The sequence below is a fragment of the Fusarium graminearum genome, chromosome 1 (assembly GCF_000240135.3).
Source record: "Fusarium graminearum PH-1 chromosome 1, whole genome shotgun sequence".
Classification (NCBI taxonomy): Eukaryota; Fungi; Ascomycota; class Sordariomycetes; order Hypocreales; family Nectriaceae; genus Fusarium; species Fusarium graminearum.
The window spans coordinates 7,991,729-8,016,944 of NC_026474.1; the positions used below are offsets into that span (position 1 = coordinate 7,991,729).

Consider the following 25,216-nt stretch of genomic DNA (forward strand, 5'->3'; position numbering starts at 1 on the left):
CATCTAGTCGAGCAAGGGAGCTCGATAGAATGGCTGTAGTGTAAAAGGGGACTTCGACCTTTGAGCCGCCGTTTGAAAGCGTAAACAAAGTATGCCGAGCTTACTGGAGCCAAACAGACCACGAATAACAGATAAACAGCTTGTTGTTTATTGTCTCTCTTGATATTTCCATTGCTCCTACCTACACAGCAATGGTATCTCATACGCCTGCCCGTCTGGTTCTATACCTGGGTTTGGCTGGAATAGACCAGAGATACCAGTGCTGAGCTTTAGCCTCAGCCATATTGTCCAGCATGTCACAGATCTCTCAATCCCATGCTATTTCCTCAAGTGTGGGTAAATCAGAAACACCAAGTTTCACTTCTAACTTGCCATCACTCTCGCTTTAACTGCTATTCTAATTTAGTAGGTGCGTTGGCACTTTGAATGGTAGATCACCGCTTGTTATCAACTCCAAACGAAGCGGAAATACAAAAGTTCCACTGATAGACGTTCTACCCGCCCATTTACAGCAGGTGCAAGAGCTACCAGCTCCCCGCAACCACTACATTCCCCGCCATAGATAGCTCGCCATAGTGGAGACCAATCACTGTAAGCCAGGCTAGGTAGCTTCCGTCGCCTGTACCTGGCGGGTTACATGAATATCCGAGACATCCAAGAACTCTCTTATCAATGAGGGACGTAGTGATCTTCATTCCAAAACTCATCTCTCCTCTTTACGCTTACATCCATTCATCAAGAAATATTAGATATTGAACATCGTGAGGCTTCGAAAAAAGAAGCGACAATGGACGACAAGGCTCAGCTCCCGCCTTATAGCTCCATCTCGCTGCCAGCGCCTGTTGGTCAACAGCAGCATCGGAGCAGGCGAGCGTTACGTCGTTCACGCGGCATCAAACTCTTTGCTTTGGCATGTCTTGGATTCATCGTCTTTGCCCAATGGCGACAGATTTCACCACGAAAGGAAACCACTTTATCTATTCAGAAATTGAACGAGAACCTGCAGACATGCAAGAAGTTGCGTGTCAAGCCTGAGGACCCAGCTGGTCTTGGACGCGATAAGAATGCCCGTTATATCGATGGCGGAAAGCCGACTCTGATCAAGAACGCTACCATCTGGATCGGAGAGCCTGTCGAGGGAACTGATCAAGAGGACGCGCGTTCTGGAAAGGGTTGGGAGTGGGTGCAGGGTGACGTTTTTCTCGAGAAAGGTCTTATTCAACGTGTTGAGAAAGATATCAAGAGTGCTTCCCTGCCCGACAACACTGTTATCTACGAGGCTCATGGTCGCCGATTAACTACTGGTATTGTTGATACACACAGCCATGCTGGTGTGTACCCGCTGCCTTCTCTCCAAGGTAACTCTGATGGCAATGAGATGTCAGACAACATCACGCCCTGGGCCCGAGCCATTGACTCGCTTCTTCCCTTGGACCCTCAAATCGAGGTCATCAAATCAGGCGGTGTCACGACTTCACTCATCCTACCAGGCTCCGGCAACAACATCGGCGGAGAAGCCTATCTCATCAAGCATGCCGTTGGCAAACCCGATGGCCGTAAAGAAATTAGCGCTCAGGATTTGCTGGCCGACCCTGATCGTAACTGGCGATATATGAAAATGGCGTGTGGTGAGAACGCCAAAAATGTTCATGGCCGCGTTGGAAACAGACCTTTCAGCCGTATGGGCGAAAGTTACGAATTCCGTCATGCTTTTGAACAGGCCAGAGACCTGATTCAGAAGCAGGATGACTGGTGTGCCAAGGCCGAGTCCCAGGGTGTTGAGTTTCTGGATGAGTATCTCCCTGGTGAGATTGCTTGGGAATCTCTGTCCGCTGCTCTTCGTGGCCAGGTTCATATCAACACGCATTGCTATACTATCCCCGACCTGGAAGCCATGGTCGACCACACCAATGAGTTTAAATTCGCTGTTCGAGCTTTCCACCATGCTCATCAGACATACCTAGTCCCAGAGGTATGTATTTTACACCAATTCTTTGACTTTCACTAACAGCCACCCCAGATTTTGAAGCGAACATGGGGAGGGCGCGCTCCTGCATCAGCTCTCTTCGCTGATAACATGTTTTACAAGACTGAAGCATACATCGGCTCCGAGTACGCTGGAAAGATCCTCAATGAAAATAACCTCACAGTCGTATACGTCAGTGACAACCCTGTCATCAATGCGCAGCACGTCCTCTTTGAAGCAGCCAAGGCATACCACTATGGCCTTCCATACCACGTTGCCATGGCCAGTGTCACTTCTGCGCCCGCGGAGCTGCTTGGTATGGGTAAACGACTAGGAAAGGTCAAGCCTGGCTTCGATGCCGATGTTGTTGTCTGGGACAGTGACCCTCTTAGTGTTGGCGCCACTCCTGTTCAAGTCTGGATCGACGGAACACCTCAATTCGAAAGCCCTGTCGAGCTGTCTAAGCGAGAGGAAGTTCCTGTGGTTATTGAGAAGCCTGCTGAAATTGTCGAGGAACCAAGCAAGCTCGATAACGTGATTTTCACCGGTGTCACCAAGGTGCTTCTCGAAGAGGGCAAGACATACGATTCTCAGGGTCAGCCTGTCAATGTGGTTGTCACCAAGGGTGAACTCTCTTGTGTTGGCAAATGTAGCTACGAATTTGATACTGCAACTGCAACTGGCGCAAAGACCATTGCACTCAAGAACGGTTACTTGACGCGAGCCTTTACGGCTGTGGGCGGTACCTTGGGTCTCAGCGAGATCGAAGCCGAGGATGTGACCAACAATGGACCTAACCCGCTGGTCTTTTCCAGGGCTATTGATGGACTTGCTCTCGATTCCAAGAAGTTGAACGTTGCAGCTCGCTACGGTGTCACCAGGGCCATCTCAGCACCCATCTTTGTGGGCGCCGCAACTCACTTTGGCACCAGCGTTGGCTTTTCGACTTCAGCATTGACCACGATTGAGGAAGGGGCTGTTTTTGCTCCCGATCTGGCAGTTCACTACACTTTGGATGTCAATATCAGAGGCACAACTAGCTACTCGGCTGCTTTTGGTGGACTGAGAAACAAGCTACTCGCAGCTGTGGCATCCAACCAGCAGCCTGTTGTCAATCCATTCTCTGAAGAAGCCTACCTCAAGAAGGTGGTAAATGGTGAGCGAGTCCTGGCCCTTACGATCAACAGCGCAGATGGAATCGCGACAGCTCTTCGAATCAAGTCTGAGATTGAAAGTCTGTTCGAGACTTCCAGTGCGACGAGAGAAGCTCAGCGCCTGAAGGTGGCTATTATTGGCGGTGCTGAGTCTCATATGGTGGCTAAGGAGCTTGGAGAGGCCGGCGTTGGTGTTATCCTAGCGCCTTTGCAGTCGATTGGCGATAGCTGGGACTCACGTCGTGTACTCACCGGCGCACCACTGACCAACGGTACAGTCGTTGATGCACTGCTTGATGCTGGTGTGACAGTGGCAATTGGACTCCATGAGGACTGGGAGTTGCGTGATCTTGGCTTCGCTGCTGGAACTGCTTACAAGAACGGAGGCGGACGGCTGAAAGAGAAGGAGGCAGTTGATCTTGTCAGCACAAACATTTACAAGATCCTTGGAGCAGACGAAAAGGTGACAAAGGACCCTGGACATTTTATGGTAACAGAGGGAAGCCCTCTTGAGATTGGATCGCGGCTTAAGGCTGTTGGTCATGGAAGGGACCAGGTTTCTGTGTTTATCTAGTTGTGTATATGGATGTATCGGGGCATATCTAGCAAGTTAAATTGGGATCATTTATATGTCTGGATAATTCTAATTGTGTACCGCGCGCGAGATTGATTATCATGACAAGTCAGTCTCGTCGGAATGGGAGTGCCGAAGTTCGGATGACAAATTGAGCAGTGGGAGAACGAGTGGAGCATCGCGCGCGGGTGATGACCAAGTATGATCCCATTCGTTGAATGCGATGCAAATGCAATCGTTTTCGGCTCAGAGTTTCGGAAGTTGAAAGCGGGAAACGGAAATAGCTCCACAAAGTCATGATGGCCCAGTATCTTATCATGACAGTGGAAGGATAAATAGCTTCAAAGGCCCCGCCATGATGGGACAAGACAGAGACAAGTAACTCATGTTGAGATAGCATCAAGAATTACTTCAAAAATACCATTCAAATCATTCTTTTCTCAATCACATACACCTACAATGTCAAAGGTCGCTCCTGTAATTGCCCTGTCTCACGGTGGTGGTAAGTAATCAACAGCACTCAAACATGATGGATGGCTAACATGATCAGGTCCCATGCCTGTCTTGGGCGATCCTCAGCACAAAGATATTGTCTACTCCCTTAAAAACCGCGTACCCAAGATCCTCAAGCTCGGTACCCCAGATCAACCCAGGGCCATTATCCTGGTCACAGCCCACTGGTCCACCAACAAACCCACCATCTCGTCAGGCGCATCTCACAAGCTTCTCTACGACTACTACGGTTTTCCCAAAGAGTCTTATGCTCTCAAGTACCCCGCGCCAGGCCACCCAGAAATCGCACACGAAATTGCCGATGCGCTCAAGGCAGAAGGTTTGACGCCTGAGCTAGATGACGAGCGGGGATGGGACCATGGCGTCTTCATCCCGCTGCTGCTCGTCAACCCCAAAGCCGACATTCCCGTGATTCAAGTCTCGGTTCTTGAATCTGAGGACCCAGAAGAGCATCTTCGCATGGGCGCTGCATTGGGTAAACTGCGCGCCAACAACATTGCCGTCATTGGATCCGGCTTTGCGAGCTTTCACAATATCCGCGCCATGATGATGCTTGGCGGTTCAGGGCCGGAGCAGCAGAAGCAGTTCCGTGTTTTGTCTGATCAATGGAGCAGTGTGCTGACGGATGCCGCGATGAAGAAGGAAAAAGAGGATAGATGGAAGGCCCTCAGCGGTTGGAGAGCGTTTCCGTACGCTGACATGATGCATCCTCCAAGAGGAGGTGAGCACTTTATGCCATTGCTTGTGTGTGCAGGCGCGGCTGGAGATGGAGAGGAGGCGATGAAGTATAGTGATGAGTATGTTGGAGTTGAGATTAGTACATTTTACTGGGGATCTGAAGAGGTTGGCAAGTTGTAACTTGGCTACTAGGTAGCAGAAACGTTGACCCCCTAAGTCTTTTGTTACAAAAATAAATAACCTAAAGAGTATAGTCTAAGTAGCATAAGCTGATCTATTAATTTCGTCTCCTATGCTTACAGCGGCCAATTTTTCTGATACCCTGAGGCTTGGGTAGTATATCGTTGTATGTATGCTTCTTTTTAGGGTGGTGTGGGTTTCCCCCCTCATTATATCATCCATCCTCTCGATTGGTAAATGCATCTCTTTCTTATTGGAACAAAACATCCTTGTAATGGTCCCTGATTTACAGGAACAACAAGAACAGTTTTACCGGTATTGAAGCATGTTTGACAAGAAACTCAAGCCCACTAATTCCATGACCCGCTGCCGTCATCACGGTCTTGGCTTTTCAACTTATTAAAGGCAAACTGGAGTAAAGTATCCGTATAAAGAGACTTCGCTGACGTCAAAGATGGAAAAACGGCCATAAAGACCATTTCGCCAAGATCCAATAAAGAAGCTGCATATGCAGTCCCTCGCCGTAGAAGTTATACATTTTACATATTACAATACTGTAAAAAAATGTTCAGAACCTGTATTCGTTCTTGCCGTTTAAATAGATCAATCGTTGCCTGGCAGCTTCCTCCTCCCACTGCAACTGCCATTTCATCTGCGCCTTCCAGAACTTACACCACTGCTACATCTCGTCGTCAACCATTCCTACCCTTTCCTTCATCTTCACTCTCAACGCCAAAGAAATCCTACACTACAGCAAGCAGCATGGGTCAACATTACAAGCCAACAATCGACTCTGACGTCGTCAAGGTCTTTGTTCTTGAGACCGATACTCCTCATCCCAACACCCAAACAGAGCGCGGCTCCTTTGGCGAGATTCTACACCACCATTTTTCAAAGGCAGGCAAGAAGCATCACCCCCCTCTTGGTATCGAAACAGAGCAAGTCTTTGTCGTTACGGAAGAAGGCGGTCGCATGCCAAAGGTTGAGGAATTTGACGATTACGATGGTCTACTTATTACGGGGAGCATGTATGACGCCCATGGCGACAACCCTTGGATTCACGAGTTGCTCGATCTTTTGAAGCGTAAGTAGAACCAATTGAACTATTCTAAACTCAATGCTTATTTACGTACTAGAAATATGGACAAAGCGCCCCGAATTTCACTTCACCGGTGTCTGCTTTGGTCACCAGATCCTCACACGCCTTCTAGGCGGAAAGGTTGGCCCTTCACCCTCAAACGACTGGGAGCTTGGCCACAATGCCATCACCCTCACACCCGTTGGCAAACGTCTCTTCCGAACCCACGATGACAAAGTCTACCTTCACCAAATGCATCAAGACCAAGTCCTTGAGGGTCCCTCTGTCGAGTCATCCAACGGTCTTCTCCCACCTGACACAGATGTTCACATCTGGGGCAAGAGCGACCACACTCCCATCCAGGGCCTGTACATTCCCAACAGACTGTTCACTACACAAGCGCACCTGGCCTTTGACGAGGACATGGTCAAGCGACAGATCCAGATGCGGGTCGACAGTGGAGGAATCAAGGATCTTGAGCATGCTGATCGGGCGGCTGAGACGGCGGATTTGGAACATGATGGAGAACTGGTTGCTTCAGCGATTCTAAGATTGTTTAGGTACGACGACGATGGTATGAAGTGGGACTAGTTTAAAATTGTAGATTTTGTTTGTAAGGGGGCTATCTAATCCGAATTTCCCTTGCTTCAGATACAATAACTACTTGTCATCTTTGAATTGCTTTGTGGTAGCGTCAAAGCACTCTCCTCTCCAGACCTCCAATTCTCGTTCATCTTCGCCACGACTCCAAATTATGTCGCTCAATTCGTTGGCTCGTTCTCTCGTTGGCTTGTTGGGTTCACTGGGGACACTACGATACATCTCGTCCGGTACTATATAGGGAATGATGTATCGTGAGAACACTTTTCGTGGAATGCGCTGGTAGTAGTTAATGTGGACCGGTGCTGGGCTGACTCGGACTTGCTGGCAAATTGTCCTTTGTGCTGTATAAGAAAGGCATATTGAAGGGGAACAAACCCCATGCAGCCTCATGAATGACTTCATTCATGAGCTTGTGCCGCGTCATAGCATATATATATGTCTTGCGATGAGATCCTCGAATGAGGAGGATAGGTCAACTCTGGAGTTGTCAATAAGCCCTGTCTGCCCGCAGAATCTTCATCTGGTGCTTGCTTGATCACATTTCTGCAACTTGCGTCCCGTTTTCTGGCAGGATGGGCAGCTGCCACACTTCGTTTTGCTGCAATCCGAACAGGTCTAGGGCATATCGAATGTATACGTAAGTCAATCGCCTCGCTATGTCGATTTTGGCCTGGCTCTGATTCACAGCATCAATGAGCTTGTCTTGGTAGGCTTTATATACTCTGTCATGTCGTCGAAAATTTGTGGCATGTCCGCCAATATTGATTCAGACCTCGTGGACTGGCAATGGTATCATCATTGACCCCTCGAACCCAGCGTTGCGCGATTACGAGCAAAATCCAGTCGATAACAGTTGCTTCGGGATGTGACGTATGGATGCAGTGGCGACGCTTCTTCTTGAGGACGAGCACCACCCTGAAAATGTTGTGCATCTCGTGAAATCGTGCGAGTCGGGCTGCACTGCCATCCAATCGCCTGCTTGGACATGGACATCTAGGTGTTGTATTCTTTCCATCTCCATAAAACGAAGCCTTTCAATTTTTCGAACTAGAAACTGCCGCAGACATCGTGGGCGATTCAATGTCAGGCCTGTGGAACGCAATGGCGTGATTTTATAGATTCTTAGAGATAGTTCCAAAGGGAGATCAAATTCTCTGCCAATCGCGACTAGGTTGGAAAGACAGTCCGGTTGTATAGATTGACTGGTCGAGAACACCGTTCTAAGCGTACAACCTCCTTGATGGCGGAGTTCTGTGGCTCGTCCAAGATTCGTATTTGCATACTCTACTTCCCTGGGGATCATATTCTTCCACCAGGAGCCAACCAAGCGGATTCATCCGAAAGAATGATTTGCCACGGAGTCTGAAGAGTCGCAGTAGTAGACTATAGTGCGCTATGGTAGACGAGGCGTCCTCGGGCAGTCCTTGACAGTGTTTATAAGACTGTGAGAGTGTGTGGCGGAGGTTTCTGGTGCTTGTTCGTGCAGTTGACGGAACTGATCTTTCGTATAGTTGAGATGAGTCCATACAAACTTGTATATAGCGTAGTGGAGGGTGGAGAGTGGGTGCGTAGTGAATGGAGAGTATCTTCCCAGCCTCTTGAGTAGATCGAGCCGTCGATGTGCTGGTGGCAAAGCATGGTTGGATAGTTCTTTGCTTGCTGCGCAAGCAATTCTTGGGGGGCAAGGGGGTGCCCAGTTATCACCCATGCTTCTGTAGGGAGCTTTTGGCTCATGTGTTTGGGCCATACTACATAGTATAGTTCAAGATTGGGTTTGATGGGATCACCGTCTTCATTGGAGGCGTGGCCAGCACCAGCACACAGCTGTGACATAGGCAAGGTGACCAAAGTGCGACAGCGACGCTATGAGAGGTTAGTAGCTGTGTCATATAATAGGAGCCATTCAATAACAATCTCATCATCTACATGATGAAGAAGCTTGTAATGTCCATGGTAAGTTCACTGCTAGTACTTACTTGTAGATTGGTTGGAGAGTGTGTCAAAGAAAGAAAGCTTATACGGGAGGAGCACCTTGCATCCGCTGGGGCGGTAACAACCGATTAAAATCGTTAATTGTTCTCGCGAAACGATCAACAAGATGAAGGGCCCGCTCGAGAAACTGGTTGTTGCCTGCGACGTTGCCTTGCTTTGACTCACGACTGTGCAGCTGGAGCCTCAGACTCACTCCTCATCCAGTCGCATCTGCTTCATGCGACGCAGACCTCTGTGTGAAGCTTGCCCTTCTTGGCTGGTATAAAAGTTGAAGAAGGCAGCGTCATCGGCTGGGTGGCTCATGGAGGAAGTATAATATAACAAGATATAGAGATGGGAAGAAGGGTTCTGAAAGATAAAGTGATGAATGACAGAACAACAGGAATTCCGGGATATCCTGGGCTCTTTATAGTTGAGAATCTGCACGAGAGAAGCCTGGCTGATATCATCTCTGATTCACCTTTATCAGGCGTGTGAAGCAATTATGGTGCAATGTAATGTGAGTTTTGTCTGTTTGGAACTGGCACACAGCTTTGTGATCTCCTGCTTGCACCTGCTTCTATATGTGCTTTCGCATGCAACACGGAACAATGTCCAACAAGTTTGACAAAATCTAAACAGAATAGGAGACATGACATATCGGAATCGTAAGAGTCTCCGCGGGGATTGGTACATCACATGTAGAGGTAGTTTGTGGGTAACAACAAATGCAAGCATATATCATAAATTGCTATAACTAAATTTTGATTGCCGTGAAACCTATAGAAAATCGCTTTTTACCCAAACTCGCTAATTCAAAAGCGCCAATCCCATTTGTGAAAAAGAAAAACATCAATCATGAAGCCGCAAGCTTTCTTAGCTCGGGCAAAGCCCACTGCTTCATCCACTTTGACTCCAAAAGCTCCTTGGCCGAGACTCTCTCCTCGGGACGGAACGTCATCATTGTCTTCATCATGTCGATGAAAGCATCCTTTTCGTCCTTGGACATGGGCTTCATGCCGCTTTCCTTGCGTCCTTGCTGGACACTGCTTTCAAAGCGGGACTCCCATGTGCAACCGTTGTTTTGGATCGGTGTTTCGGACTCTTCTGCCGAGACGTCTTCGATCCAGTACTCTGAGCGCTTGGAGCTGTATGCAGACCACTCTTCTGGGATTTCGCCGAGAAGATCGGTTTGGTCCTGCAGGATGTCATCTTCGGAGAGTGTCCAGGCGTCGAAGAGGGGACGCTGGCCAACGACGTTCCAGAGGAGACAGCCTAGGCTCCAGATGTCGGAGCTGAAGGACAGTGATGGGCAGACGTCTGGGAATTGGGTTTCAGGAGCTCGGTAGCGGATGGGTGCGTTGGAGTAGTTTCGCTTCTCTTCGCTAGGGAGAAACGATTCGCCAAAGTCACCAAGGAGGATCTTTGCATCCCCCAGAGCGACATCCTCACTCTTCTGGCCTAGCCAAATTGGCAGCACAGCATTTCGTGGGGCGTTTTCATCAAGAGGAAGACCGTCAAGTCTTGTGACAGGCACCGTTGTAGGGTGACTGTGTCTCTCGTGGAGTTGATCCGGGGATAAGCATCTGATCCGGTCAGGAAGCTGCAGCAGGATGTTGTCGAGATGAAGATCACCGTGCACCACACCGCCTTCATGAAGATAGGCGATCGATTGAACGACCTGAGCAGCGATGGCTCGGGCTGTGCGTGGCTGGAAGAGCTTTGAGAAAGAAGCATCCTTTGCGAGTCTCAAAGACATCATAGCCGGGTCGTTAACCAAGCATGTGTGTCTTCCATTGGGCCCGTCGAAGTGAAAGTTGTCATTGATATGGCGAATGTAAGACCTTCCGGGGTGTTTCTTTCCAGCCTTGGCCTCTAGTTTCTGAAGGACATCTACCTCTGTCGAATCCTCTCCAAAGTCAGCCAGCACAATTTTCAGCGCGGCATATTTTTGTTTGAGGATATCCCATGAGAGCCAGACGGTAGAGTAACCACCATGGCCCAGCTTGTTGAGGACGAGATAGCGGTTATTTATAGTCTCGCCCAGGGCGACGGGATGGAAGCCTCCGTGACAGTACTGCTCTAGGTTCTCGACATGCTCGATGTAGTTGTAGTTGTACCCCATGTTAATAAGTCTGGTGTTGTGATCCTCCATCATCAGAGGCGGTGGAGGAGGAGTTTGAGTCGTTTGAGCGGTGACGGTGGCTAAGCTGCGAGCTGCAGCTTTTGAGGAGATGACGGGATTGAAACGAAAGGATCTTCTTTTTGCTTCCGACATGAAAGTCAGGGAAGGTCGCCGTAGCGAATTGAGACTACAAGTGGCCATTTTTTGGTTGTCTTTGGTGGTTGTGTTTTTTATTATCGTCTTCTTTCGGTACAGGTATTTTGTGTGTCCATTTGAGGTTTTGAAGAAGAAGAATGGGACATTCCGGTGTATATATGTCTAGTCGATATAGGTGAGAGAATAGGTATCTAGGTAAATGAAGCAATTGGTTCAGTAGGTGGGTGAGTGAGTGAGTGAGTGAGTGAGGGTGGAATAATCCGAGTTTATATGAGCAACATGGAGAGGCCGAAATCCGGGGTAGAGAAGGAGCTAAATAAATGAATTGTTACTCATAACTTGTCTCGGTTCAAGGGAAGTGGATCGTCAGTTACGACCTTGGTGGACTACTACCCAGTCCAACCTCAGGCACTAATTCGGACATGTTCCGAATCTCACACACTTTACGTTTACTTCCTTAGTACCAAGATTCAATGCAATCAATTTTTAGTCTGTCCCGGTTTCAATTCCAATTCCCTGCCCGCGGGAGTGAAACATGCACCTAAATAAAAGTCTACAGGTCGTGTGACCTTTACGAAGAAGCAATGACATTTTGATGCTGTTTTTACAGGAACAGGCTGGTCAATGAACAGACTATCTATCTAGCTGATAACAGACTGGCTGATAGACAGACATATCATGATGATAATATTCCCATCTCTCTAAGGTCAGGAGGTACTACTCAGCAACTCACTGATTCTTATCTTGTACCTGATAGATACCACCTAGATAATCATCATGATGCCCAGACCTGTACCCATCAATCACATCAGCCTATTCAAGTATCCACACTCCAGATCAAGTAAACACCAACTATCAAAAATCCGGGGTAACTTATCTTGAGACATTCCTTATCAAGTTCCTTGGCAGATTCAGGTACTTGTTTATCTGCTGATTTAGCATGTATTCTTTGAGTATTCTAGCTATAACCATCCTTATATTGCATGATTGAGCAAGGAACAACTTCACATCTCTCACAGACTTGCGCTCAGCATGAATCGACAAAATGTCGGTCAAGAGCTCACAGCAGCACATGTCCAGCCAGCATGACTCGATTCGTGGAACAACCCCAAAAGATATCCATTTTCCCCTTTTCTTCAAACCCCCGGGAATAGTAAAATCTTGTTACACTTTAGAAACCGCGTTTCCCCGTCTCAATACGCCGGTCACGAGACTCACCATCTCTTCATCACACAAGCTTCAACCCGGCCGAGACACCAAACACGCACACACACACCCCTCTCCCCCTTTCGACCGATCCATTCATCCATCCATACAAGTGGATTCATCAACCAAGTATAGCTCTCTTTTTCTAAACATACATACACTAAAAGTAGCTACAGCCCATACAATGGAGAATCTCAGACCGGAACCTTATCGGAATAAACATCCGGAGCATCCAGCCACTGCCGGATACTCTAATGCCTGTCTTGTTTGACGACGCTTTCAAACGGTTGGGACATGATCAACGCCCCGGCTGCTGAGTCCCGGTTGTTCCGTCAATGCTTTTTTTCGTTATGCGCAATCGTTGTCGTGTAGCACATCCACCGCGTAATGTTTCAAGCGCCATCAGCGGCTGCATACCTCCTCCCTGTCCCGTGTTTCCTTCATGCATGTGTGTAGCAATCACATGCTGAAGCTGTTTGTCAAAGCTGCGTGGGCTGATGTACATGACTTGTTACACGACTGCTTGCCTGCAAGCACAAATACTTTGTGTTAACCTATCATGACTCCCTCTATGCTGTCCCCTGCCCACAACTACCCCAAACTCAAACTCAAGAGGTTGCGTTGCAGTTGCTATCACAAGGGCGTCGGTGATCAAATCCCGGACGCCTCGTTCTTGGCTGCATCTGACTCACATTTAACCTCTTTCGACTTGGAAATTTACTTTGACAAAATGGAATGAAAGGTGCCATCGACGTTTGCGGAGTAGAGTTTCCCAAGAGCATTATGCCGTTATGTTGAGTCTTCAAACTTGAACTCCAAGCCCAGACATTTAGCATCGTGATGTTACATCATAGTAATAAGAAACAGCAACGTTCAAGGTTTGACGAGCTTAAACAAAGAATCACCTAGGAATGTTTGAATGTAAGAGTTGAATAGTTCATTATTGGACGTCGTCTTGGGCTTGCTTCTTGAGCGGCCCGGATTCATTCGTGACTAGATACAGAAGCTTTCATAGCTGCACAACACATGGGCTCTTCTGCCCCCTTCATATTCAATTCTTTGTAACTTTTTGTACTCCCAAACTCCAAATCCTAAAGGTCATTTCCCATGTGTGCTGTATTCCCTTCTCTTCATAAATATAATATATGTGGAAGCAACCGAGTCTTCCGTTCAACGCTTCTGGGGTATCTTCTTTTGTGCAAATCGGATCGCCGCGTATCTCATGCAGTTGGTGACAAAGAAAATTAAACATTAAGCAAAAAAGCAACGCGATTCAGTTGATCAGGCGGTATTATTGGCCTTCATCTTCTGAGAGAACAAGAGGGGAGTTGGAAAGGCTGCTGAGCCGATGGGCGTCGATGTGCTCCAAGCTATCGTACTGGATGGGGGACTCGATGGCAGGGTAGGCGGGAGGGCTGGGAGGCACGTCTTGGTAGACGGGAGGAGCCTCGTTATCCCAGCTGACACCCATACCAGCATGAGCAGTCATGACAACACCGTAGTGCATACGCAAGATGCGGCCGGTGCCGGTTTGGGTAGCCAGTTGAGGCTTACCCTCGGGGGCGTACTCCCGGGAGACAACAAGCTCAATGAGAAGGGAGTGGGTCACCTCAACACCTTCCAGAGACTTGGTATCGCAGGCGAACTTGAGCTCCTTGGTGTGAGACTTGTACTGGTTGGCGAAGTAGTCGAATTCCATCTCAACCTTGCCATCAGTGCCGGTAAAGTCAGACTTCCAGCCATCGTGGAGGTGCTTCTCGCCAAGAACGCGGACCTCCTGGCGGGGGAGGGTCTTCTTCTCAGCATCTTCAGTTGAGGCGGGGGCGTGTCGCTCGCAAGCAGGAGCCATGGACTTGATAGTCTCCTCGAGTCTCCAAGTAACCTTCTTGAGTCGCCAGAAGTCAATGGTCTTGGCCTTCTCGTTGCGGCTCATGAGGCCGTCAAGTCGAAGGCTGACATTGTTGGTACCGGTAGGGTGGATGACATTGTTGTAGTGGGCGCTGGCCTTAATGTTGGTGGGAGGGAAGACGCGGACAGAGTGGTGAGGAATTTCGTTTTCGGGGAGAGATCGCTTCACAGGGACAGTTCGCTCGAATCGGATAGGTGTAACAGAGCCGCTGGCTGAGTGAACGCTCTTTGTCACATAGGCGTCGGCCTTGAACTCATAAGAGATGGCGACCACGGGAGTGTCCATGGTAGCGGGAAGGTGGCCATCGAGAAGGATGGAGAAGGGGAATGCGTGACGACCTTTTCGGAGAGTAGTAGGTTGTGCCAGGAATTGCCAGCTCTTAAGCTCAGTGTACTGGTTTTGGCAGTCTGTGCAGTGGCTCTGGTAGGGTCTCTTCTGGAAGACGTGAAGCTTGAGGGAAGCAGCAAAGCTTCCAACCTCGACAATCTCGTCCTTGACATCCAAAAACATCTGCCCAGTGATGAGCGCACCAGTGCTCTCCTCGGTGTTGCCGTGGAAGACTACTGGCGGGCTCTCGATGCTCCAGTCGATGGAAACATCTGATGGGTGGTCCTTGTGGGACTTGCCGAAAGGCAGAGAAATGCGGTGGTGCTTCTTGACGGCATCAGCGAGCTCAGCCATCTTGACAGCATGGATTTGAGGTCGGTCCTCGCCGTCTGATGTGTAGGGACTGCTCGTTCGTGATCGTGCAACCTTCTTGATCTGAGCAATGTTGCCAGATGAGGTGCGAATGAAGTTAGCCACGCGGTGGGGCATGGCTGCGGTCATGAGCGATCTTTCTATAAGACGCTGTCTTATACGGATTTAGATGGTGGGGGGTTGGCGGCTAAAATAGCACACGGCGTGAACGAGTTTTCGCAAAACTCTTTCAGTGTGATGTAATGCCGGGAATAATCTTCGAAGCCCTCAGGTGGTGGGATGGGGCGGGAGATGGCCAGGGACAACAAGGTCTTCTGACTTTCAACCAAGGAGATGAATGAAAATTTGGTAATGACAATCGATGGTACTGAAGTTGAGCCAAGCCTGTTCCGTAAGGGTTGGCAAAAGTTTGAGTGCCGGTAGTTAGTTGCAGATGCGCAAGCAGCAGTTTGTTTTTTGTTTTTCCTCGGAAATATTTCCAAGAGTGACTGGGATATCAATTGGTCACAAGTGTCTTGTAGAAACCTAATTGAATCGTTGACCGTCGTCGTTGTTGTTGTTTCGTTTGTGTGTAAGTGGTAGGCAGGTAACTTTTGTATAAGTCAATGTCTGTCTGGGGACTAGGTGTTGTTGACCCTGAATAGATGATGATGTGAGTAAGTCTGGGGAACTTGATATAAGCCAAGATGGATATGGGGAAGATCTGGAGAGTCCTTTCAAGTGGGAAGATCGAGGGCATCGTCAAGACTAAATATCTGGACTCAAGACTCTTCGACTCGTGCTCCGTTCCTTGGGGAAACGATGTGTCATAGCTAAAGATGCCCTGCTATGGCGAGCTTGTTAAGTGGCGCCTGTGTGGATATTCACTGACAGACGGCTCCCGCCTGACTCTTCCAGTTCTGCTCGCGCCCTGGAAGCCCTGTAACCCCTTTAGGCGTGTGGGCTGTGGTTAGGTCCTGGGCCTGGAGACCGCCGAAGGGCGTGAGACCAACAAGGTGGGCTTCTATAACCGGACCCAGAAGAGATCAGCACAGTCCATACCAGACCTTGGCACAGTCCGTATGGGAGTAACGCGGTGTTGCGGTTGGTCAAGACCAGGTTCTACAAACGGTACACACCATGGGCTAATGCTCACTTGGCACGATCCAACGTTTCTGATCTGATGCTCATCAGGAACAAAGCGCACAGTGTACCGTAAAGCAGTACCTTGTGGGTCAACAGAAGGCACGTTGGATCTTGCGCACTGCGATCGTGGATCGCAATAGTAGAACCAGGTTCAGTGCCCGTAGGTCAAAGGTTTCCTACCACAACCACGAACCGACGCTGCCCGGCTATGGCCGGCTGTTATTTGGGAGGGAAAGGCGGCTCTGGCGAGTTCCTGAATTGAAAACTGGGAAGCAGGTTTGCTGGTGCTGCTGTGCAGTAGACTATGCTAGCTGGTTCGATCATGAGTTCAACTTGATGCAGCAACCCAGATTGTTTCCTCTCGGACATGCATAACCCCCTCCTGATCTGACTCGGCAATGCTTTGAAAATCAGACGGGCGATACTTCCGAGCGCACATCTTTTCTTCTAGATGCACACTAACTAGGCTCTGCTACGTAGCAGAACTCTGAGTGAGAGCATCGGTCCAGTAGACCGAAGGCCGGCCCGGCAAGCCACAGGGGTCATCAAGGGGGGACCCTTTTGATCTCAGTGACTAGTTAGTGCTTGTGTTAGTTTTGTTCTCTGACGGAAATGATCGAGAAGACACAGCATCGGCCCAGTAAATTATGATTCGATGCAGCTGCACATGACGTGGAAAAGGGTCTCCAACCACTGGCAGTCAGTCTTGGCCTGACGTGCATGTATCTCGTCAGATATTTCTTCTCGAATAAGCAATATGCTGGTTCATCAATGCCAGTGATTAAAGTCAATCGAAGCGTGTTGGATTGCGATGGTGTAATTTTCCGGACAATTAAGGCCGATACTTTAGCGGTGGAAATGGCAGCCACGTGCAGTTGGCAAGACAAACGGAAGGACCAGCTAGTGGTAGAGGGCCCTGTAAATTCACCTGTTACAGCGCCAACGATGCACTAAATGGATCCCCTAGGCGATGCAACTGTAGTTGAAATTCCGCTATTTGTTACCCCAATTGGGTCAAAAATGCCGATGGGAAAAGGAGATGCTAAACTTCACCCTTGAGCAGGTATGCGCACGTTGTCTGCCTCGTCCGGGTAGATCAAGTAGATTTGTCTAGGTATCACTTTGGATGAAACTGTAAGCAGCATACCCTGTGAAGCTTCCGTTAATTACAGGCGGTGTATGCGCTCGAATGCTATGCCAGAGGTAAAGTCAGGTGCCGAGAATAAAACACGCCATGGAGATCTGAGTTGTATTGCCCAGAACTGGCACACAGGCGACATGATTGGCCAAGGAACCTGTACAGGGCTAGCTCTCCGCGTCTCGGCCGACGGAGGCGAGCGTCCATGGGCGAACCAACGTACGAGGCAGAGGCAGTCTTGTACGGGCTGAATAGTAGGTTTATATGATTTGGCTTTCTCATGACCGGCAGTTGCTAACTGTAACACGGCTAACAACCCAGAACTTATCTGATCAGATACAGATCAGATCTTGTGGCTAATGGACTTTGCACGGGGCAGCAGAATTGGAGATGGATTGGGGTAGCTAAGGGTAAGACACTCAAATTTGCATGATCCATGGGTCATCATGGTGTCAACAACGCCAATTATTGCCCATGAATGTCACTAACTCGATTCTGTCCATCGTCCAAGTCACAGGTTAAAGTGTGGTGATTCTCACGTCCGATGCCGGTCCCACTAAACAAAGTGAATGCTAGACAAAAGAGAAGGATTTGGAGAAGGATTTCTTCCAACACGATCCACAATAAGACCGCTATTGAGTAATAGTAAAAACGGTTAAGTGATCGCCTCTGATCAAAAATTTACGTCTTGGACGTTACTCTTGGCTTAGTTTGACTATCATGAACATTCAATGCACACGGTGTGGACCACGTCGTGTTGGCCCTTTCCTCCTGCAAAGAGACGGTAGTGACACAGTGGGGAATTGTCTCCACAAGATGAAGACTTTTTTTTTTAACTGTCTGACTGACCTTGACCGTATATTAAGGTGAGAAGGTAGCCGAGGCTGTAAGCTGTCCAATCAAGGGCAGGAGCGCGGCTGGCACAGGCAGGTACGTACCGGCAAGTGCCTTCCGTTCACCTTCCAAGAAGTTCCAGGTTTAACGGTGTCATGAAAGACCATAGAAGATCCTGGGAAAATCTCTGAGAGAAAGAACTGACCAACTTGCACTAGCCCGACTTGGGCTTTTGTTTCTTGATTCAGATTTCAGAGTTTTCGATCTGAACAAAAGAACCAGGCTTTTTAATTGGAGATGAAGGAGAACCAAGCTTCAGAAACGGAAATGCTAACAACTGTTGCCAGCATCATCCTTCATTAGGTAGGTACAGCGAAAACAACACCATACGCCCCCCCCAACACAACCGTTTTTTACAACATCGTGAAAGTCACTTCACTTTTATGACCCATCGACAGGGTTCATCTTTTACGTTTCCATAGGGTAGACCTCACTCTTCCGGGCGAGACTGGCTCTATGAGGGGAAATAACTGACCGAAGCTAACAACGCCAACATTGTATCAGCATCAATATCACTGGCTTCGGGCAATACACGTGGCTATATTTGTTGATAATACGACAGCGACTCGTGGCGAGCTGTTTCAACGTCAAACTTACAATAGAAACATCGTATACAACGTATTACGACGACTATTGCGTCAAAGCAATTCCGTCGGCATGATCCATCGATCGAGATGACTAGATATTGACTTTGCTTACATGAAACCAAACACCATCAACACAGCAGCTATCATGGTCAAGATCAATGGCTAAAGCGGCTCATGATATTGATACTCTGCCAAACAGTCCCCTAATTCCGCAAACTTTGATGTTACGCGGCAGCAGAAACGGCACCCACTCCCGAGCCGCGGCTGCTCCCATTCCGAGGAAGCGCCAGAAGCATCCCCGGCCTTCGAGGTAGGAGCATTATTAGCCGATACATACATACTCGTGGTGTCAGTTCTAGATACTCGTGTAGTTCAGAGTGGAGCATGGAATATTCGGATTACCATTCTTAGCGGTCATTTACGCAACAGATCTATATCGATTCGTCCACACAAGTTTCGGTACATATGCCACCTTCTTTTTAGATCAGCAAGTATAACTGTGCACACCGTCAAAGTTCCTTGGTCAAACCCGAAAAAGGAGAGCCGCATCATGAGGCTCTTGACTAAGGAATACCTCCTTTGCCGCCAAGGGACATGGTTTCCAAGGTCAGGGTACAGCTTTATAACGCATCGCTGGTTCCTGAAGATCATGCATCAAACTCTAACCGCACGGTGCTTCTTCTATTACATAAAAGATTGGAGGGGCCCTTGACCATTCAGCCAACTTGTTCAACTTGTCACTTGGAAGCCCTTGTGCGTTTTCAACTCAGCCCTGTCTACCTATACACTTGGCACACAGGCCGCAACTCGGGAAGGGCGTCACCAGAATGTGCAATCACGAATCGCCCTAGCCCAACGTGCTTCTATGAGTCGGCTTCCAGAACTTGACGCCGTCCTTGTCTTTGGTGGCTGTTTCAGCCAGGCTGAACTTGTGGAAGTCGCCATCACTTACACCATTGTTGATAGTTCTTGCAAGATCAAAAGATATTCAAGATCGTCTCTTTAGTCAAATCTTGGCGACCCTTGAGTTCAGTTGAGAATTAAACATCAACGTTGAATCAGATCGTGCACGAGCATATTGTTAACTACACCCCTCTAGGAAAATTTTCCATTCATGGCACAGCAAAAGCGCGGGCCAGTTTTGAGCCGCATCGGAACAGGTGCAAATTTATAGTACGCTATAATTATACCATGGGATCCTCCTTGCGATGGGGCCTTTTAAGCATCACAAGACGAGTTGAGACTTTGAGTGGATTCTCTGAGCTCCCTCGACAAAGCCAACGTTCCACTTCACGACAATCTCGCGGGCCATCTACTTTATCCCACGCTCCGATGTCAAGCGGCTCAATCCGACAGACGAGAAGGTAAGGAGTTTCCGAGCAAGCGTCACAACTCCTGAAACCAATATTTGAAGCGGTCTGGACTGGCTGGGTTGCAACAGTAATAATAACAGTCCCTGGCAAGACCCATCTGGCAGCAATTGTAATAAGGGATTGGGCAATTGGGCTCATAGAAAATTGCTTGACAAGCTTGAGCTTGAGCTTGAGCTTGGCTTGGCTTTAGCACGGATGCACGCACTCGAGAGCTGCAACGACTAGCGATCGACACACATTAATCGATGAGGCTCAAACTGTATGGACCATTACAAGATCGATCGTCGTCCATTACCAAATTTTCTGCTTTCCCAACGTGGTCTAAGCTCGGCCACTGGGAGGCACAGGACAGACAGTACGGGACAGCATCCGTCACTGATATCTCATATATGGAACAAGCTCCGGGGAGGCCCACGGAACTATTGTTTTGAAGGCAGCTGGCTTGTCTGCCTTGTAAGCCGCTCTCACTTGGCCTTCTTGACAGAAACTGAGCCAAGACTTTTGCCGAATTTTCTGGAGCTCTTTACCTAACACAGTGCTTACTGTGTCTGGGCCGACACCCAGGGTTTGCTGTGCCGACGGTGACCTTTTCGGATGGCTGTGCGTCATGCGCCTAGATTCTTTCGACCACGACCCTGTTCGGCCACGCCCGAGCAGGAATCGACTGTTTCTTAGGACACTTGACAGAAACGTCCCATGCTGAAAGGGATCTGTCATAATGACAGTTTTGATCTGTTTGCCGTAGCCGATGAGATGATATGAGAAGACGAACGATTTTGCCTTTTCTATGCTACAGCAACGTGTTTTGCAATTGCCGTCATATGAGATTAGCAATAGAAATTCACCTCGTATGGATAATTGTTCTGCATGTTTGTTATATGCAGCCCTCATGCCACCAGCCGTCTTTATGGGAATAGCATTGCAACGCATCGTGTAAAGACCCTTATGAGATCTGTTGTATCAAGGTAAGTACTTAGATCATCGTTAAGCTATGGTCAAGTCTAAGATAATTAGTTCTTAGCCCTAATATGATCTAATTTTAGGTGAGGATGGCATTTATGAATGACATATTAAAGGAAACAAGCCAAATCTGACTGAGACGGTCCCAAGATCTAGTTGTCTCATACAGTATTTTCCTTTCCGTCTTATGACCGGCTTTCTGAAGCCATGTAAACCACAATCTGATTGGATCAATGCTCCAATCGAATCATACATGTCAAACTGGCTCTTGTCTGTGACAGACATGTGGTATGTTGTCTTGGCGGTGTACGGAGTGGAATTCCGAACATGTGGCCTCGCCTAACAATGCATTCATTGTTCTTGATATACCAGAAGTGGCCATGATGGTCTGAATAAGCTATATATGCAGGGCATGTCTATGTGTATGTACGGTCAATCAGGGGGGCACTCAAGAGATAAGAAGAGTCCAATTGCAGAGCTGCCCAGATTTCGAGAAGCATCACTAGCCTTATCTCTGAGGAAAGTTGTACCGAGACAAGAAAGTCTGGGGTTTCTGGGGTTTGGACAGAGATAAGTTGCCTTTCTGGGGAGAGAAAACGAGAGAGATAAGGAATTGCCAGATTTGGATGGTCCACGCTTTGACGATAAATTGTACAGTGCTAATTTAGTATAGTCCAAGTGAGTCAAACAAAAAGTGAGAGCATCTTAAGGTTGTCCGATAACGGCGTGATTCATTCATGATGGTGTTTTAGTGAATTTGGAGAATGAGAGCAACCGAACAAGAAGAAAAGTCAACATGACACACCCCGGCCAGTAACCTCCGGTAACAATGCACAGAGCAGCAAGTCACTTCCATATAAGGCAAGTGGGTAACAATTTTTTGTTCTCTTTTTTCTTCCTTGGACTTTAACGTCATGTCCGTCACACATACCCCAAATAGGGTATCCACTAGATTATTCCATGCAGTAGAACTTGGAAAAGAATGTCCATTCTTGGTTAACCCATCAAACGTCTCAGTAAGGATGGATGTTCAGGATGACATCGTGTTACGGGGCGGCTATCCAGATCTTCAACGGACTTGTCCGAGCGCCATGAGAAGGTTGCCGTAATTCTTTGAGGTTTAAGCTGGGGTTTATGGAGACGCTGTGCATAGAGTAAAGAAGACCCTGAATGCGCAAGGGGGGAATGTTCCGTTCATCGTGTTAGAGAGCTTAGCTAGTGTCCAGTCGTAGTTAATCGACGATTCTATCAAAGGTTGCACCAACATATATACATTAGTATACGAGACTGTAACATGCGTATTCTAAGCTTAGCTTGGTATCAGCATGCTTTAAACAGCTTGGACTTATAATATCACAAGCTTACACTGCCTTTATTATATCTTTTGCGGTCTTATCGCTGACTAGGTTTGAGAGTAACTGGAAGTTACAGTAGGTCTATATAAAGACGATACATATTCTAAGCTTACGACTGAAGATATGAGGGAGAAGCTCAGCTATGCTTTAAGCGCCGAAAGCAATGCGTAACTACCGCTTCCGTGCAATAGGTAAAGGCGTTTATAGTAGGTAAAGTCACAAAGAATAATACTAAGGTAACCCTAAATAATATCTGCATTGATCTTTAGTGAGAGTTCTATATACTCAAACCTCAACACCAGTGGTATTAGCGAAATAATTATAGATAACTCATGAAAGAGCGTCGATCCCAAAATAATGCAGACATTTCCAATAGCCAACCCATTCCCTGCTATCACTCGCCGTTTTCTTATCCATATCATGCAGGTGCCCTAAGCCCCTAAGATTGATATGTTGTTTCGTCCAAGGCCTTAACTTGACCCCTGAACTGTTGCTGGCGGACCTCAAAGTTGGTTCCCACAATTGCCATAAACTTCCTCAAATCATTGATGCTGGTCTTCAAGTCAGGTGAGGGCTTGTCTTGCTCGGGTTGCTCACCCAGCTCTGTCGCCAACGTACCAAGGGATGTACGCAAAGTGCAGACGGCTTTATTGAATTCAGTCATCGCGGTATTAACTTTTGCGGTTTGGGTCGAGATGGTCGAATCTCTACTACGGTCCATGTCGGCTCGAATCTCGTCTCGGATGGATGCGATTGTCTCGATGAAGCTCTGGCGCTCTTCTTGTTGTTCCTTTCTCATATTATCCACGTCTGTTTGTAATTCGCGGATCCTAGCATCAAACTTCTGGCACTGATCAACGAGAGAGGGGATTTGCGACGAGGAAAGGGGTGAGTTTGTGTCAATGTTCCCCGACTCGATAGATTGGTTAGATCGAGAGACCTGTGCGGTATGTTGGATGGCTGGTCGAAGTGGAGGGATGCAGTTCTCTTTATCCTGCTGAGACAGTGAATAGTCCTGACCAGAGTCACTAGGCCCAGTGGGACTTTCGATTGATGGCAGGGGGGCGTTGTTATCGAGAGAAGGCGAGTTGCGATTCTCTTCCGTAGGCAAAAGGTAGGCTTGAGGAAAGGCCGGCGGGCGAAGCGCTGTTGAGAAGGATTCAGTATCTGGTTCACGTTTGACCATTCTTTTGAGAATCTTCCATGGTTGGAGGCTGGCGACGTCAAGTCTCTTTCGCTTTTGCAAGTCGCTTTGTTGTTGATGATAGGCGAACTTGGAAACGTCTACTGTTCCAAAGATACTTGGAGCGCGGGGAGGGGGAGGAGGAGGGCAGATAGAACGAGGAGAGGGAGCCTAGTCATGTTAGAATCAGTATTAATAATTGCGCAATAGACTCACATCCTCATCCTCGTCGTCGTCTCCCTCCTCTTGAGTCGTCTTCGCCAGGATCGGGCTCACGAGAGATGCGGGATCGATTCCAGGAAATGCCTCTGTAAATCTGTACTGGACTCTGCCAAGCCTTTCCAAGCCATAGATCGCCCTGAGCACGATCCAGATGGCGAAAGTCATATTTCGCTGCAAGAGCCTGTGTCTGCCGGGGGTGCGAGCAATGCGCTCCGTGACTTCGGTTTCGCCGTTGAGAACATAATCTATGATCGTGTATCTAGTTCCTTCATCCCAATCTTTGGAGTGATCGTCGTATATCTTTTTGAGATTCCGCAAGGCCTGCTGATTTTCCGGTGTCTTAGATAGCACTGGGTTGGTCAGTGATGGGAACTTCTTGTATCTGGCCGGCGTGGTGGAAATCATCGCGGCGGGTAATAGTGATAAATGAGATAGAGAGGTGAAGTCTGTAGTGAAATGAATTTGAAATGAGATGAGGAGGAAAAGATGTGGGTATGAATGCTGTAGCATCGATAGGTAGGAAGTGCCAGCATTGATGTGCCTGTGAATCACAACCACAGCCTCTTGTTTATTTTCCTCCCCGCGTAGAATGATTCAGTGACTCCTCCAGTAATTTTAGCATCAGTACTGTGGTCCTTCTTTAGTGCTGCAATAGATCGCTGCATTTGCTGTAAAATTCTAAGATTAGATGTGATTACCTTAAGCAGCGGCAGTAAAACCTTCTGCCTAGCTATATTCCTCCTCCTCCTCCTCCTCCACCTTATCTTTATATCTTTTTTCTTCTTTTCCTCTAGACTTACTTGCCTGATCTACCATAAGGGTTATACTAGATACAAACTGTAAAACAGAAGAGCCAACTTAACACAGGTACCCGATCATAGTTACTGTGCATTAAGATTGAACGTCCAACAGTTACATCCTATCGTCTTCAATCATCATCATAACGGCTACACAACCAACAGAGTACATCACATCGGACATGCAAGTTTAACTTAAAACAGCAACAGAAATCTACATAAATGTTTACAGCACAAGTCACAGAGGCATTGTTTGAAAGTATGTTTGAGTAGGTACTTCTGGTATTTATATTGTTTCTAAAATATCCTATACACAGAAAGCGAGTAAGGCTCTCGTCATAATCCAAGCAACGCACGAAATATCTTCGAGTATCGCCCCAGGGACTCAAGACGGCCCAACTACATTTGAAGGTTGTAGAGACTCAATCCCGTTTACCAACCTCCAACCCACTCAACGTCACCGAGATCGGTGCGTCTGTCTCGACGCCAGTTCCAATCCCTTCCCTTGTTCCAAGGGCACTCCTTAATACTAGACCGTTCTTTAGCGGCCCCAAATTTGTTATGATAATTAGAATGATCCCAAACGCCCGCTTCGTAAGATTTGTTGTATCCAAAACCAAAATTGTGTCGTCGGGGCTTGGAAAGTTCCACCGACTTAATAGAATCAAAAGTAGCTGCTTGAGCCCGACGTCGCTCGCCCAGCGCCGCCCATTTGTCCTTGGAGCTTCGCTCTTTGGACGTGGGAGAATGGGAGTAGTTGGGAGTGATAG

General features: G+C 48.0%; 9 protein-coding genes across 9 annotated transcripts; 4 read left to right on the forward strand and 5 right to left on the reverse strand.

Annotated features, from left to right (window-relative positions):
* Nucleotides 1–787: 787 nt before the first annotated feature.
* FGSG_02484 (uncharacterized protein) lies at nt 788–3,734 on the forward strand (the record flags this gene model as incomplete). Its single annotated transcript, XM_011320110.1, has 2 exons — nt 788–1,972; nt 2,012–3,734. 2 exons carry the CDS (start codon nt 788–790, stop codon nt 3,692–3,694), a joined length of 2,868 nt encoding a protein of 955 aa, XP_011318412.1. The 3' UTR covers nt 3,695–3,734.
* Nucleotides 3,735–4,153: 419 nt separating this feature from the next.
* FGSG_02485 (uncharacterized protein) lies at nt 4,154–5,065 on the forward strand (the record flags this gene model as incomplete). The annotated part of the gene is made up of 2 exons (XM_011320111.1): nt 4,154–4,196; nt 4,245–5,065. The coding sequence occupies 2 exons, from the start codon at nt 4,154–4,156 to the stop codon at nt 5,063–5,065; spliced, it is 864 nt and encodes a 287-aa protein (XP_011318413.1).
* Nucleotides 5,066–5,827: 762 nt separating this feature from the next.
* FGSG_02486 (uncharacterized protein) lies at nt 5,828–6,734 on the forward strand (the record flags this gene model as incomplete). The annotated part of the gene is made up of 2 exons (XM_011320112.1): nt 5,828–6,149; nt 6,202–6,734. The coding sequence occupies 2 exons, from the start codon at nt 5,828–5,830 to the stop codon at nt 6,732–6,734; spliced, it is 855 nt and encodes a 284-aa protein (XP_011318414.1).
* Nucleotides 6,735–8,180: 1,446 nt separating this feature from the next.
* Nucleotides 8,181–9,041, reverse strand: FGSG_02487 (uncharacterized protein; the record flags this gene model as incomplete). The annotated part of the gene is made up of 3 exons (XM_011320113.1): nt 8,181–8,609; nt 8,723–8,759; nt 8,932–9,041. 3 exons carry the CDS (start codon nt 9,039–9,041, stop codon nt 8,181–8,183), a joined length of 576 nt encoding a protein of 191 aa, XP_011318415.1.
* Nucleotides 9,042–9,573: 532 nt separating this feature from the next.
* Nucleotides 9,574–10,842, reverse strand: FGSG_02488 (uncharacterized protein; the record flags this gene model as incomplete). The annotated part of the gene is made up of 1 exon (XM_011320114.1): nt 9,574–10,842. One exon carries the CDS (start codon nt 10,840–10,842, stop codon nt 9,574–9,576), a length of 1,269 nt encoding a protein of 422 aa, XP_011318416.1.
* Nucleotides 10,843–13,126: 2,284 nt separating this feature from the next.
* On the reverse strand, nt 13,127–15,091 carry FGSG_02489 (uncharacterized protein). The gene has a single exon (XM_011320115.1). The coding sequence runs from the start codon at nt 14,927–14,929 to the stop codon at nt 13,496–13,498; it is 1,434 nt and encodes a 477-aa protein (XP_011318417.1). The 5' UTR covers nt 14,930–15,091; the 3' UTR covers nt 13,127–13,495.
* A 4,059-nt stretch (nt 15,092–19,150) lies between these two features.
* FGSG_12147 (uncharacterized protein) lies at nt 19,151–19,562 on the forward strand (the record flags this gene model as incomplete). The annotated part of the gene is made up of 2 exons (XM_011320116.1): nt 19,151–19,309; nt 19,356–19,562. The coding sequence occupies 2 exons, from the start codon at nt 19,151–19,153 to the stop codon at nt 19,560–19,562; spliced, it is 366 nt and encodes a 121-aa protein (XP_011318418.1).
* An 831-nt stretch (nt 19,563–20,393) lies between these two features.
* Nucleotides 20,394–21,174, reverse strand: FGSG_12148 (uncharacterized protein; the record flags this gene model as incomplete). Its single annotated transcript, XM_011320117.1, is given in 3 exon segments — nt 20,394–20,456; nt 20,473–20,881; nt 21,143–21,174. 3 exon segments carry the CDS (start codon nt 21,172–21,174, stop codon nt 20,394–20,396), a joined length of 504 nt encoding a protein of 167 aa, XP_011318419.1.
* Nucleotides 21,175–22,683: 1,509 nt separating this feature from the next.
* Nucleotides 22,684–24,054, reverse strand: FGSG_02490 (uncharacterized protein; the record flags this gene model as incomplete). The annotated part of the gene is made up of 2 exons (XM_011320118.1): nt 22,684–23,598; nt 23,644–24,054. 2 exons carry the CDS (start codon nt 24,052–24,054, stop codon nt 22,684–22,686), a joined length of 1,326 nt encoding a protein of 441 aa, XP_011318420.1.
* Nucleotides 24,055–25,216: the final 1,162 nt, after the last annotated feature.

Coding starts and splice junctions, on each gene's coding strand:
- FGSG_02489 (XM_011320115.1), bottom strand. CDS start 14,929: ATGCCCCACCGCGTGGCTAACTTCATTCGCACCTCATCTGGCAACATT.